The sequence below is a fragment of the Palaemon carinicauda genome, chromosome 41 (genome assembly GCF_036898095.1).
Source record: "Palaemon carinicauda isolate YSFRI2023 chromosome 41, ASM3689809v2, whole genome shotgun sequence".
Classification (NCBI taxonomy): domain Eukaryota; kingdom Metazoa; phylum Arthropoda; class Malacostraca; order Decapoda; family Palaemonidae; genus Palaemon; species Palaemon carinicauda.
In genome coordinates, this window is record NC_090765.1 from 25,980,711 (window position 1) to 25,996,010 (window position 15,300).

General features: G+C 34.0%; 1 protein-coding gene across 1 annotated transcript in view; it reads right to left on the reverse strand.

Moving 5' to 3' along the window:
- The window catches only part of LUBEL (Linear Ubiquitin E3 ligase), a 198,492-nt gene that overhangs the window by 118,296 nt on the left and 64,896 nt on the right, over positions 1-15,300 (reverse strand). Inside the window, exon 10 of the mRNA XM_068364388.1 lies at positions 14,887-15,103. Within this exon, the coding sequence (XP_068220489.1) occupies positions 14,887-15,103 (217 nt within the window). The remainder of the gene's footprint in view (positions 1-14,886; positions 15,104-15,300) is intronic.

Sequence of the window (15,300 nt, forward strand, 5' to 3'; positions counted from 1 at the left end):
TTTGAGTTTGCCTGCTCTGCCAGGTTGGAGATTTCCTCTTGTTAGTAGTTTTGTTTTCTTACAATGCTCTGCTCCACATATTTTGTCTGATCCGGTTCATTTGTCATTGAAATTTTCTAGGTTATTGGTACACATTCTAGTCAATTCATTATATCCCTTACTTAAAGGAAAGTCCAAGTAATGGCAGATACCTGAACTTTGTAGGTCTACCTAAAGTAAATAGATTCACTACTTTGTTTTTGCATTGTTATGAGAAGAACTGCAACAGGAAATATTTTTGGCCTAAATTGTACCTAAGGCTACTCTACATAATGCTTGGGGTTTATATTTAAATTTTAATTTAATTTCCAGAATTGAGCAACTCTCAATTTTGCAAATAAGAATGCATAGAGTTCCAGGTGTACCTAACAAGTTTGTGCGTTCCATGAGCTTCCTCTTTTATATAATAACAAATGACAATAACCTCAAAAGATAAGTATAAAAGCTCAGATAAATACTGTACTTGGAGATTGTGGGTTTATCAAGCTCCCTGGGATAAAACAGTCATATGACAGATTTAAGTTCATGCCAAATAAAAATATTTTTCCCACCAGCCACTATCATTTTCGGGCTTTTAACGTTTGTCTGCAATATATTGATAAATTACTATGTCATCAACACACACACACACATACATATATATATATATATATATATATATATATATATATATATATATATATATATATATATAAAGTTAATGACATATATATATATATATATATATATATATATAAAGTTAATGACATATATATATATATATATATATATATATATATATATATATATATATATATATATATATACATATATACATATACACACACACACACACACACACACACACACACACACATATATATATATATATATATATATATATATATATATATATATATATATATATATTTACATAATTTATATATACTGTATAAATACACACACATGAAACGTGGGCAGGACATATAATAAGAATGACAGATAATAGATGGACATTAAGAATAACAAACTCGGTCCCTAGAGATTGCAAAAGAAGCAAGGGAAGGAAGAGAAGACGATGGATTGAAGAACTAATAAAGTTTACGGGTGTAGACTGGCATGGAAATACCATAAAATAGACGCAAGTGGAAGGATATGTTTGAGGCCTTTGTTCTGCAGTGGACTAGTAACGGTTGATAATGATATATACAGAAAGTCTAAAATTTATTCTGGCAAATAGATAAAATGAGGAACCTATTAGATGTCTAGGATACAAGAGAAGGACTTGGAATAGTGAGGTAATTGAATTTAAATAATTTCCATCAATGTTTCTTAATTTTACTAGTGTGTTTAAAAGGGTAAACATTCAAGATGTTTAAAACCTTCAAAATCATTTATTCAAATAAATTGAGAAATGGCTGAAATCTTACCTGAATCAGAATGTATTACTTAGGATAGAGAATTGAAAATCAACCCTATATAAAAATAACCAAAGCAAGGAGTAACCACGTGTAGGCTCTAATAATACCATTGTTAAAAGGAGTTAAAAGAATTGTCAAAGGGCATTAAATTTGTGTAACATCTAGTAAGGGTAATGAGTACAAAGATGGTACAGCAAAGAGTGAACTCAAGCTTCATTGTTCACGCTATGACTTTGAAAAAAGAAAAAATATACACAAATTCATAAAAGGACAAGAAAATCTTTGTATATGAACGATAATACTGTAGATCAGACGGTATAATCTGATAACTTCAGAACTATAGAAGGCGATGGTGGGAAATGAGACTCCCATAACAAGAATAGCACTGGTAAAATAAACTTACACAATGAGAGAATAACTCGTTAGCATGATGCCTTATGCTTTGTTTAAAGAACATAATAAACGTAGAATTTAATATTTAATTTTGAGGTTCAAAATGAGTCCCAAGACCTTACACATTTGAAATGCAGTCACAGTATTTACAAGCAATATGGAAATGAGTGACCAAATTTCAAATACAATTTCCTATTCAAGCATACACAAGAAAAGATTAGTAGAAATATATGAAATAAGAATGAACACATGATTTCCTAAGAAGCAAAATATCGTGCAATAAAGGATTACTGAAAATGAAAAAGAGTAAGAAACTAAACAAAGTTAAGTTACGAAATATTTCATGTATTTAAGTTCGGAAAGAACGATCAAGTACAGAATTTTATCTCAAAAGGAACAGTGAAGTAACATGTTCACTTCACCACATGGTGCACTATCATAGAAGTTAAGCAACACCACTTTCTATAACTACTTTCATGGGTAAGTAACGTGAAAAGGCCCACGCCTTCAGTAGACGCACGTCAAATAATGGCACCTTATAAATACTTGCTGAAAACAGGAATGGTTTCCTTTTCTAGCAATGGCTCATAGAGAAATGGTAAAAACACACATGCACAGATATATTTATCTAGCTTATGGAAACATCAATGGAGTATGGCAAACCACTATGTACAGCATTTATAAACTATGAGAAAGGTTTTTCTGTCAAAACTTCAGCAGTAATGAAAACACTTCCAAGACAAGGAATAGATGAATCATTTGTTAGAACACTTGATGATATCAATACATCAATCCTAAAACTACATAAAGATAGTGAGAAAATTCCAATTGTGAAAAAAAGTTAGACAGGGCGACCCCTATTCTCCTAAATTGTTCACCGTATGCCAAAAAGAAGTTTTTAAGACTTTAGATTAGGAAAATGTAGGAATAACCATTAATGAGGAATACCTTAACAAATTAGGATTTGCATATAATATAGTCGTGTTTAGTGAATCATGGGAGGAATTACAAAACATGACAGACGATTTGAATAGAGAAAAAAGGAATATATGACTGAAAATTATACGAGTAAAACTACGATAATGTTCGATGAAAACGCATAGACAATAAATAAGGGTTAGCGATTGCTAATGATTATACATACTTAAGACAGACAATAAGCATTTCCCCAGAGCATGAGACCGAAATTATAAGAAGGATATACATGGAATGGAGAGTTTTTGGTAAACAAAATAAGATTATCCCTTTCTCTAAAAATAAAAGTATTTAATCAGATGGTCCTACAAGTATTAACTTATGGATCCGAAACATGGAGCCTTACTTAAGCCTTAGAACATAAGCTAGTTACAACTCAAAGACCAATGGAAAGAATACCGACTCCCATGCAATTGAAAAAATAATGATTAGAACAACACTAAGAGCCAGAAAAGAGCTTTAAATGATGAAAATGGAAATACCATCAACAATAGAGATAGAGTGATAAAAACTGAGGAGGATTTCTAAACATTGCTATACAACAATGATATAAGAAATAACTTTGCCAATAGAAAGAATAAAACACCTACGTCAGTACCAAAAGTAACAGTAGGAGAATTAAAGAAAGCATTAAAAGGCATGGAAAGAGGCAAAGAAGCAGAAGATGGTCTAACAATTGACCTAATAATATTTGGAGAGATTTCATAGTAGTAAAACTCGCTGAACTTTATACCAAATGTCTGTAAGAATGCTCAATACCTACAGCCTGGAAAAATCTTATAATAATTCACAAAAAGGGAGACAAACAGGCCTTAAAATTGAGTCCAATAAGTTCACTCTCCGTAATATATAAAATATCTACAAAGATCATATTAGGGCCAATAGAAAGACAGCTACACTTACTCAACCAAGAGAACAGGAAGGATTTAAAACCGGGTATTCAACAACTGACTATATCCATTTAATTAACAAGCTAATGGAAAAATCAACTGAATATTACTAACCACTATGTGTGGCATTTATATACTATGAAAAAGCTTTTGATTCTGTCAAAACCTCAGCAGTAACGAATGCCCTTCAAAGACAAGGAATAGATGAATATATATATACATATATGCATTATAATATATATATATATATATATATATATATATATATATATATATATATATATATATATATATATATATATATATATATCTCGAAACATCTCTAAAAATTTTACTTCTTAATTTCCGTATTTATTTTTGAAGTACAGCAGGTGACCATAACTCTTTTTCGAGGAGTCTCTTCACATGAACTAATAAGCCTTTGAGTTAGAAGTGTAAAGATAATTTACGAAAGAACAAGTACAAAAATTATAACAGTTGTTGGGGACACAGAAATCATGAAAGTTAGTGTTGGTTTACACCAAGAGTCAGCATTAAGCCCGTTATTATTAGATATGGTCATGGCTGTGTTAAGTGAAGATATCAGAAATTTAGAGTTGTGGGAGTTTCTATATACAGAGGATTTGGTGACTACCGCTGAAAATGAGGAAGAGTGGAGTGGCAACAGACTTTGGAGAGGGGTGGCTTGAGAGTAAATTGGTATAAGACTAAAGCTACGGGGAGCAGTAAGGAAGGTAGGGACAGGATCGCCAGACATAAAAGTAGAAGTTCTGTTATAAAACAGTTGGAATAATTTAGAAACTTGGGATATACTATAAATCAGGAGGGAGGATGTGAGGCTGAAGAAGAGAATAGAATAAAAACAGCATAGGGGAAGTGGAGGGAGGTAGTAGGTGTGGTATGTGAAAGAAAATGCCAATCATGATAAAAGTCAAAATCCATAGCACTGTCCTGGGTGACATATTTTCCCAGTGCTTGGGATAGGGCTCTAAACCTCAAATATCCTCTTAACTATGCAAGATTACTTGAAGTTTACACGATGAATTATGGGTTCTGCTGGCTTCATTGTAAGTGTTTGCCAGCAGGATAAAAATCAGATAAAAAAAAAACCATGGGGATGACAATCCAGTACATAAGGAAGCTAAAATATAGGGACCAAATATCCTTCTGGAAATTTTAAAAAGCATCTAGGTTCTTGTTCTTCAATGGATTAAGACAATGAATGAAAATTTGAAGAAATAAGGAACAAGAGGTAGGGAAGAAATATCTGACCACTCCACCAGCAGTGGAAAATTGGAGAAGGGAGAAGACTAACATATTCAACTCAAAAGGTGTTTTCTCTTGGTCAACTGATAAATTGCATGGCAACAGTTTAAAAAAAAATTAAAAACTAAATTACTAAATGATTGTTAACGTAGGACATTCAAGTATCAAAAACGTAAGTCTGGGCTGGTTGTTCTGAAGGCAAAGAATTATAATTACTTTCGGGAACAGCTCATGTCTGTAGGCTTCTCTGATGTCTGACAGGAGAGACATGGATACTAAAAAAATATGGATAATCTTCGAAAAGAAATCAATGAGAAAAGGAAAACCAAATGACTGACTGTTTCTGGTATGAGATCCTCTATATAAATGATGTGTACAGTAATTTGTCATTGCCAATTGGAGAGATGAAAAGAATAAAAGGAATCAAATCATTGATAAAATCTACCTAAAGACCTTTTAAAGATGCTTGTAAAAGGTGTTAAGTCTAAAGGGATCTTGTAATTGCATCTTTTTTCGGCCGGTTACTGAAAAGAGGAACCCATTATTAGAATGTTCATAAGATCCAATCCAAAGGAGAGCTTGGTAAGGGGTCACCCAATTGTTTCTGGTGTTTAAGTTGGAATAGGGAAACATCTGCCATCATAAGCAGTAAAAAGTCCTATCTTTCAGTGGGCAGTCTGAAAATCTCCAAGGCAAGATGAAGAGTCTTTCGACAAGACTTATGTGCCTATCAATTGTCCGAAATGATTTGCCAGAAGTGTTAGATAATATCCAAGGAATTAATTATTGGTAGTGTAAGATAATTTAAATATAATTACAATAAGGGTAATTTTGAGTTTTGAGAGTACTTCAAAGTTCGTGGTAAAATGACTTAGTACATACACCTATCAAGAGATTACCTGGTGGAAAAACAAACACAACCAGACTGTTCCCATTATCACCCATAATTCAAGCTCTAAAAAGCCAATTCTTAGAAAATGGAATAAACATTTGAAAGTCTCTTTAGTGTCATATTATGAATCATTCCACATGAAATCTGACCCAGGAGAAGGGCCCTTGCAAATCATTGGATGAAAAGATCAGTTAGTGACTGTTCCAAGTTGATCTATTAAGGTGTCTAATTCTGTCACATAAATAAACAAAGACTGTTGCATGACCCCTGGTCTGATCTTGAAAAGTTGTTAAACCCAGACCTACTAATTTCAGTTTTAGATGAATGACATAACTTGTTATTGGTTTGAGAGATGGGATCCTCATCCCTTGCAAGAGTAACAACAATATCTACCTGTTCTGAAGAGTAAGGAGAGTTCATGAGCAGAGACAAATTTAGAGAGACAGTATCACCACCAACACCCATATTTGTTTTTACTGACAAACATTTCTTTCTTAGTAGTTGGTCACAGATCTGAACTTGACATTCTATCTATAAATGGTGTTTGTAAGCATACATTTACACAAAGTTGTTCAAAAGAAGGACTTTTATGTATTAAAATGCCAGAATTTGTTTTTCAGTACATGTGAATTTCTAAGGCAACTAAATAAAGAAAACATACACTGGGGAAGATATAAGAGGCAGTCTATAGACATGATAAATCAGGAAGTTAAATATACACTACTAAAGACTTGCATCTATAGTATGTGAGCTGGTATTGGATATATTCGTATGAATATTTGCTGAATTGTGGATAGGTTAAAATAATGGTAAAAACTTGTAAAGACTTTGAGATAAAATATAGAAATCTCATGTAAAAATATGAGTGGATTCATGTGTGAACGAGGCTTGAAGATCTATCTATTCAGGTAAAAGCACTTTTTTTAAAGGGGTAGAGACTTTACCGTTTGAGTGTCCTATACCATTAAGACTTTTCTATGGCCGGTGCCACAAAAATAGGAGGGTGAGAGAGTTTTTTCTCTATTAAGAAATTCATTGTGAACTAGATGGCAATACCAATGATTTTTGAAAAGGGGCAAAAGGTAAAAGTGCAATAACGGGATTGACAGACAGACAGACAAAACCCAAGGGAGAAGTAAGATCTCAATAGCCTGATTCATGAGCCATTTAGTAGTCAGGTCAAGGAATCAATTCACAGAAATGAGACTAATAACCAAAAGACTAAATTCTTTACCACGAATTTCCTGTTTGTAATGACTATAATATTGATTAATAATAATATACTATACATAGTCAGCCAAAAACTTATTATGGTGTTATTTGCAAGTCAATTACAGAAGATAAATGATAAACATAGTCTAGACAAAGCTATGCCTATACAGGGATGTATAACCTACACTGTGCAATGTGGTAGTTATGCTTTGAGAATGAACTTTGAGATCAATTCAGGTTAAGGAGAGCTAGAAAATTTTGCTATATGTTATAAAATGCACATTAAAAATAGCAATGGAGCACAAATAGACTATCTAGGTTTATGAAAAGTGTCAATAGGCTTCAGAAGATTTTGATGTATGAATTTTGTTATATAACCTGGCACTGGGGTTTGTGTAGCCCTTCAATGCCAAAGTGCAATCTGGGGAAAAACCTAGCAATTGCCCAAATCAAGTAAAAGTTAGAAGAGATCGGAGAGAAAGAAGGAAGAAAAGAGGCTGGAATGGAAGTAAAGTAGAAGTATATAAAGATAGTGCAGCTGGGGCTGAAGGAATGTTACAAATACTTTTAAGTAATGTCTGGCACTGATGGTACAACCCTCCTATGGGGTGACAGGCAATAAAAAATCGATGTAAATATTCTACAAAACCATTGGGAGACCGGGGGGCTATCAACAGCTATATAATAAAATTTATTATTTTTCTCACTCACCTTATGTTTAAAATGCTTTTCTTTTGAAGCCTGGGTTTCTATCAACATATACCCTAAAACTGAAAATTTAAAAAATTTCCCTTTTCTTTTCTTTTAATAGGCTAAGGCCTCAAATATAGTATTGAGACATTCTAGTGGTTGATGGTAATAACCTCAGCTTGGATTATGACGCAACACCTTTGTCTTTTACCTCTCAAAGGTGAAAATAAAATCCTATCCTTTTGATATCACAATTAGGTGGGGAGAAGGGGGTTGTACAGGAAAATCATTAGAGTATAAAAATAATAAATTTCATCATTAAAATTCTTTCTTTTTTATAAAAAAAAAAAAAAAAAAAAAAAAAAAAAAAAAAAAAAAAAAAAAAAAAAAAAAAACCCTGATGTTCATAATGCTGATTCCCACACTCTCGGCATAGTACTGTACTATGGTAAACAATCATTACCAGATAGGATATACAGTATTAAGACGTGAACTTCCAAATTGTGTTCCCAAATACAACCACCCTACCAAACTATACGCTTTAAAAAATTACTCAACTCCATGTATTTCCAAGGGAAAAGGCTAATATTATGACCTACGTTAAATTAACACAAAAGAAAATTCTCATTTAAACTACATCCCTGGCAGCTACTACAGCACCTACAGCCCAGCAATTTTGATAAGAAAATTGTCTCTCGTAAAAAAACATTTAGCGAAGACTGACTTGGTAGGCCATTAAGCCACTGCTAAGACCCTCTCCAAAGAAGATTCCTACAGAAATCAAGAAATGTAGCTGCACTTCTAGTACCATGACCCTTAACATTCTCGTGTTGATCAGACTTGGATTAAATTCTCTATGAGCTTTGGTGACTAAACTTTTAAGAAGAAATGTCATAGCATTTTTGAAGAGAGGACAATTCAAAAACCTAACCACAAAAAACAAATTAGGAAAACTCCCCTTAAAATGTTTAGTCTTTTCATAAATAACACTTAACAGCTCTCACAAGACAAAGAAATCTATTCTCTGACAACACTAATTTTCTTTTCTAAAGATAGAATTTGAAAGAAATTGAGGCAAACCCATCATCTTAAAATCCTTCTCCGCTTAGAATGCAGGTAAATGAGATATAATAATATCATTTTCTCCTAAACCTACAATATTCAGCATGGAGTTATAGCCCTGAATAGCGGAAATGGGTAGATTCCATTCAGAAAAACACAATGAAAAAACTTGATGTTATCCAAACTAGCTCTAATTACCAAATTACTCCTTGATTTACACCAATCAAAATAATCATTCCATTGCCTTTGATACAAATTATCATTAGAACGTCTCTTGGAACCTGAAAACCCTTTGTCTCAGAGAATATGGTTGTCACTTTCCATGTTTTGAGATGTAGAGTGTATTGGCTTTGATACAACCTTGGAACTGGTTGTCTAAGAGGACTGATCTTGTACAGCACCCTTGTTGAACATTCCATCAAGAGGCCATATATATGCAAACCACTCTCTCTGGGATCAAAAAGAAGCCAGTGGAGTAGTCCTGCTGTTCACTGGCACTCAGAACTTGTTTATTAAATCATGGAAGGAAGAAATACATACAAATACATATTTGACCAGTCTTGTAACAGTGCATCCACCATTCATGCTAAATGATCTAGAACATTTGAGCAAAACACCACTATCTTCTTGTTGAGCAACGTTATGAATATTTTGACGCTAAGAACTTTGGACTTTGCTTCTGAATCAGGTTGTGCGCAAATCATAAGTGAAGCTACTCACAGAACTGGTAACTGCTTACACCTTGTATACACCAACTCCCCTGGCATTGTAACAAGTAAGGTTGGACCTCCAGTTGGGACTTCTAATCATGCCTTGATTTTATTAGTAGTAAAGACTGAACAGCCTGTCCCCGATACTGTATGTCATATTACACTCATGTAAAATTTATATAAAATCTCAAACAGACTGGAATGGCATTTTGACTGATCTTTTGAGCTTGAGTTGGTCACAATTGTATAATAGTGTTGAGCCTGTTCTTCCTTTGAATGAAAATCGAGGCAACATAATTAATAGGCATATCCCTTCTTGTGTGCTAAGGTACCGAGTGAAAGACAAACCCTGGTTCAATGACAATTGTAGACACACTTATTTGGAGAAGCAGGAGGCCTATCAACTTTGGAAGGGTAACAGATCAGAATTGACTTAGAATAACTATATTCAACTTAGAGCTTTTGATCAGAGAGTTTATGCTTCAGCTGAAAAGGAATACCATTTAACCATAAAAGAAACCTTTCTAGTAAAACCCAGAAACATAAGTGGTGGGTTACCCTTAAATCTACACTCTTGGTGTAAACGTAACCATTCCTCCTTTAATCAAATCAGATGACTCTGGCACTCACTGTCCAATGGAAAAAGCAACCCTTTTGGCTGATGTGTTTGACAGTAAGCAGATTAATGATAAACTTGATCTTCATTCCTGTTTTCCTGAGGCTAAACTAACTAGTTTAGCTTTACGATCTCGTGAAAGTAAAGCTCTCTTGATGGCCCTTGATGCTTATGGAGGTGTAGACCAAATGGTATTTTACTATTGTTTTTTTATAAGACTAGCTGTACACTAACAGACAGTTAGAAGATAAAAATCGTTAAAGCTTTGGGAGAGGAGTACACCCGGAGTTATCTGTTATTTTCTGCAAGTTAACAAGAATTGGTAATGTTACTCCATTAGGCAAATGTATTTCTGATAGCTCAAGCCCAGCTGATTACCACCTAATTTCCATAATTCCAATATCATCTAAAGTTTTTAAATGACAGGCAAAATGTCTAAATAGGTTTGCTGAAGGTAACCAACCATTCAATAGTTTGCAATTTGGCTTTCGTAAAGGCCTTGGAGCATGTAATTCCCTTCCTACAATATCCAATGCTATACAGAAATCCTTTGAGTGTGGTCAAGAAGTTTATATGATTGGCCCTGATTGAGGTGCTGCCTTTGACTAGGTTAATCATGAGCCCCTTGTTTTCAAACTCAAACAGTTGTGAGTGGGTGGGTCCTTTCTTAGCATCATGACTGAATTTCAAAGTAATAGATCACAAGGAGTTGTTGTTGATGGACACCATAGTGAGTATAAGAATGTGATATCTGGTGTTCATCAAGGTAGTGTTCTTGGCCCATTATTTTTCATAATATATACACATAACATGTGGTTTGGCATAGATAACAGGCTCGTTGCATATACTGTGCAGATGATGTTACTCTCTTTGCATATATTCCATCTCCTGACGGCAAATTTCCTTCAATTGCACAAAAAATTGGCTTATTTAGAAAATCCTTTAAGATTTTCTGTAATCAATTTATTCTGAAGAAGTTTTAATTCTTTCATTCAACCTTGTTTCGAGTATTGATTTCCTGTATAATCTTCAGCTGCTGAATGTCATCTTAATTTGTTAGACAGAAATTTACGGTCAATTAAATTTCTTATTCCTGAACTAGATATTAATCTCTGGAATCGTCATTAAATTAGTTCCTTATGCATATTGCATAAGATTTCTAATAATTCTGATCATCCTTTACATTCAGATCTTCCAAGACAGTACCATCCTTTTCGTAATTCTAGGTATGCAGGTACTCTAGAAGTTTTATTCCAGCTGTGACCAAGTTGTGGAATGCTCTTCCTAATCAAGTAGTTGAATCAGTAGAACTTCAAAAGTTCAAACTTGCAGCAAATTTTTTTCATGTTAAACAGGTTAACATAAGTCTCTTTTTTATAGTTTATATATATATCAAAGAACTGTTTTAATGTTATTACTGTTCTTAAAATACTTTATTTTAATTGTTTATGTCTCTTGTAGTTTATCCTCACTGGGCTATTTTCCCTGTTGGAGCCCTTAGACTTAGAGCAACCAGCTATTCCAACTTGGGTTGTAGCTTAGCTAGTAGTAGTAGTAGTAGTAGTAGTAGTAGTAGTAGTAGTAGTAGTAGTAGTACTACTACTAAAAATAATAATAATAATAATAATAATAATAATAATAATAGGTCTTCCCCATCAATTCCAAACATCTAGACTCATCTATTAAGATGCAGAGACATTCAATTGGAAGACTGTTTTTCCTGCTCAATTTATCTGCTAAGACATTTAATTTCCCAGGAATAAACTAAGGTAAAAGGTGTATTCCTTCACATTCAATTTTTTCCATGTCAATGCTGTATAACTTCTGCTATCCAAAGTAAGATTCCAACCAAGTCAATCCCTATTTTCGAATATACAGGTAAACCAACACTTCAGTGTTGTTTGAAAACATAGCCAAGCACTTTCCCATTACCAGCAACTTCTGAACTTGAAGGGCCTTTAACACCTAGGTAATAGGTTGACCAGGGTAGCAGCCACCCGTTGAGATACTACCGCTTGAGAGTTATGAGGTCCTTTGACTGGTCAGATAGTACTACATTGGATCCTTCTCTCTGGTTATGGTTCTTTCCCTTTGCCTACACATACACCGAATAGTCTGGCCTATTCTTTACATATTCTTCTCTGTCCTCATACACCTGACAACACTGAGATTACCAAACAATTCTTCTTCACCCAAGGGGTTAACTACTGCACTGTAATTGTTCAGTGGCTACTTTCCTCTTGGTAAGGGTAGAAGAGACTCTTTAGCTATGGTAAGCAGCTCTTCAGCTATGGTAAGCAGCTCTTCTAGGAGGACACTCCAAAATCAAACCATTGTTCTCTAGTCTTGGATAATGCCATAGCCTCTGTACCATGTTCTTCCACTGTCTTGGGTTAGAGTTCTCTTGCTTGAGGGTACACTCGGGCATACTATTCTATCTAATTTCTCTTCCTCTTGTTTTGTTAAAATATTTAATTTAATTTTGTTACTGTTCTTAAAATATTTTATTTTTCCTAGTTCCCTTTCCTCACTGAGCTATTTTCCCTGTTGGCACCCTGGGCTTATAGCATCCTGCTTTTCCAACTAAGGTTGTAGCTTAGCAATTAATAATAATAATAATAATAATAATAATAATAAAAGAAGTTCCAGGCAATTGATATGAGGTTGATTCTTCTTCGAAACTTCTCTGACAGATAAAGATAATCTAGGGTTACACCCCAACCTTCCTGTGAAGCATCCATGAAAGGGAGATGTCTGGAATCCTCACAACCAAGGACACCCCCAGCGATAACGAATGACGATTATCCCACCAATTCAGTAGTTGAAGTTAGTTCTGCATCACTTTAGTACAGAATGCCTAGATTGAATTTCCTTTTCCAATTCTGCCTGAGATGATATTAGAAAGATTCAACTTAAAGCAAATCATCGTAATGACCTTGCCTAATGAAGCTATTATCCATAGAAGTTTCATCCTTATTTGAACTAACTGCAACTTCATTCTTTTGAAATTTTCCAACAATAGAAGAAAAGACTGAATCTTCTTTTACGATGGAAAGAAATAAAAGAACTGTTGGAATCTAAAGAGACTTCTCCAAATTGACCCGGACTACAAAGTTTTCTAGCAACCTAAGTGACTACACTTGTTGTACCTCAGTTCCTTCTAACAAAGCATTAAAAACACCCAGTCATCCAGAAACAAAGGAACCCTGATTCCCAGATACTGTACAACATCACAACTATTTCAATATAAGAGCCATTATCCTATTGAAGACTAGGAGAGCTGTCCTGAGACCAAACCATGCAGCAATTGAATTGGTAAACTTTCAAACGATTCACAAACCAAAGAAGATTCCTTGAACAAGGACCTCATGATTAACATTGTCAAAGACAGCACTAAAATCAAGGCCAATCATACAAACTTCCTCACCATATTCAAGGGATTTCTGTACAACATTGGAGATTGTAAGAAGGGCACCACATGCTCTAAGGCTTTTATGCCAGCCAAATGGCAAACTAGGGAACAGATGATTAACTTCAGAAAACCTATTAAGACGTTTTGCTAAAAGATATTAAAAAACTTTTGATAATACGAGTTATGAACACTGGGTGGTAATCAGTTGCGTTTGAGCTACCACAAACATATTTACGTAGTGGAATAAAATTACCAATTCTCCAAAATTGCTAAAAGCTCCTAATCTTGCTAATAATAAGAGCATCACAATACCAAAGGTGCACCAACACCTGGTGAACTTGGATCACTTTCACTTCTTTGAATATGTTAATACACCTAGACACTTAAACCAATACCAATGGTAAATTACTAGGATTTGGTTACATAAATATGAAAGAGAGAGAGAGAGAGAGAGAGAGAGAGAGAGAGAGAGAGAGAGAGAGAGAGAGAGAGAGAGAGAGAGAGAGAGAGAGAGAGAGAGAGAGAGAGACTGATTACTGTACAGTACGTGAGTTACGAATGGAATATGGATGGAGTTGTTATCAATACAGTTGTATAAATGTAAATTAGCACAATTGTAAGCAACTACCTTTTACAAGTTAGAAGAGTAATAAAATATTCAAAGCCTGATTAAATTCACAGCTTTAAAGTAAATAATAATCCATTCAAATTCGACAGGATGATAATGTCAGTACCTATAATTTTTACTAAATAAACGGTTATATGCTTTACCTTTGATTTAAATATTTTCATACCCAGGTCAAATGCACATACCACTTTTTAAAAATAATGACACCATCACTGATATATAACAAAGATATCCTTAATTCTAAATGCTTACAATGGGTTCATAACATTTCTAATTACATCGAATAAAGGTTTGAATAATCACAAGCACAGAATTTCTATTGCAAAATGAAGGGCACAAATACATAACACATAAGTAACTGCTGAACATAAATAAAGAATATATTTACAAATGTTTTTCAAACATTCATTCAATAAATGATACATACACATTCATGTATATCACTTGTCCAGAGCACAGTGAAATAATTTCACCTAGAACACAGCTTGAACTAACTTTTAATTTATACTTTTCATGTGTAGTGTATATGAGCCTTATACTAGAGTACATAAAAAGAATGAATTCTGATGAGTATGAATGCTGAAATTATACCTGACCTAATAACTACTCACACACTCTACATCTAAGCTGCAAGTCCTTATTCACTAGGAAGGAGCTCTTATTTGAGTTTGAGAAGAAATAAAGTTTAGTACAGTACTCACCCTCTTATCATCAAATGACTGAGGTAACTGCTGCAATGAAAATTTTCTTCCTAAAGACTGGGTGTGAGCATTGGATGGCTGGGTCTTTGGCTGTAATGGTGGGTACTGAGCGTGGGCAGATGCTGGTGTTACAGGTGTTGACGTGGAATTGTTAGGTAAGCGAGTTCGATTTATATCTAAGACAGATTGCGGTAGACCAGCACGTATATCTTCGTTACTGAAAGAGAAAAAAATTAAACTGATTATATGTAGAGTGAAAAGGAAAACTTTTGTATCTTATATACATGAAATCCCTTTTAACTTCACAAAAGAAGTTATCAAGTTAGTATCCAAGAAAAACAGTTACTTGCCTTATATTGCAAGGCTTGCCTGTAAAAGAGTCAAAGAGGAAAAAAGGATACTGCTTAAAATTGT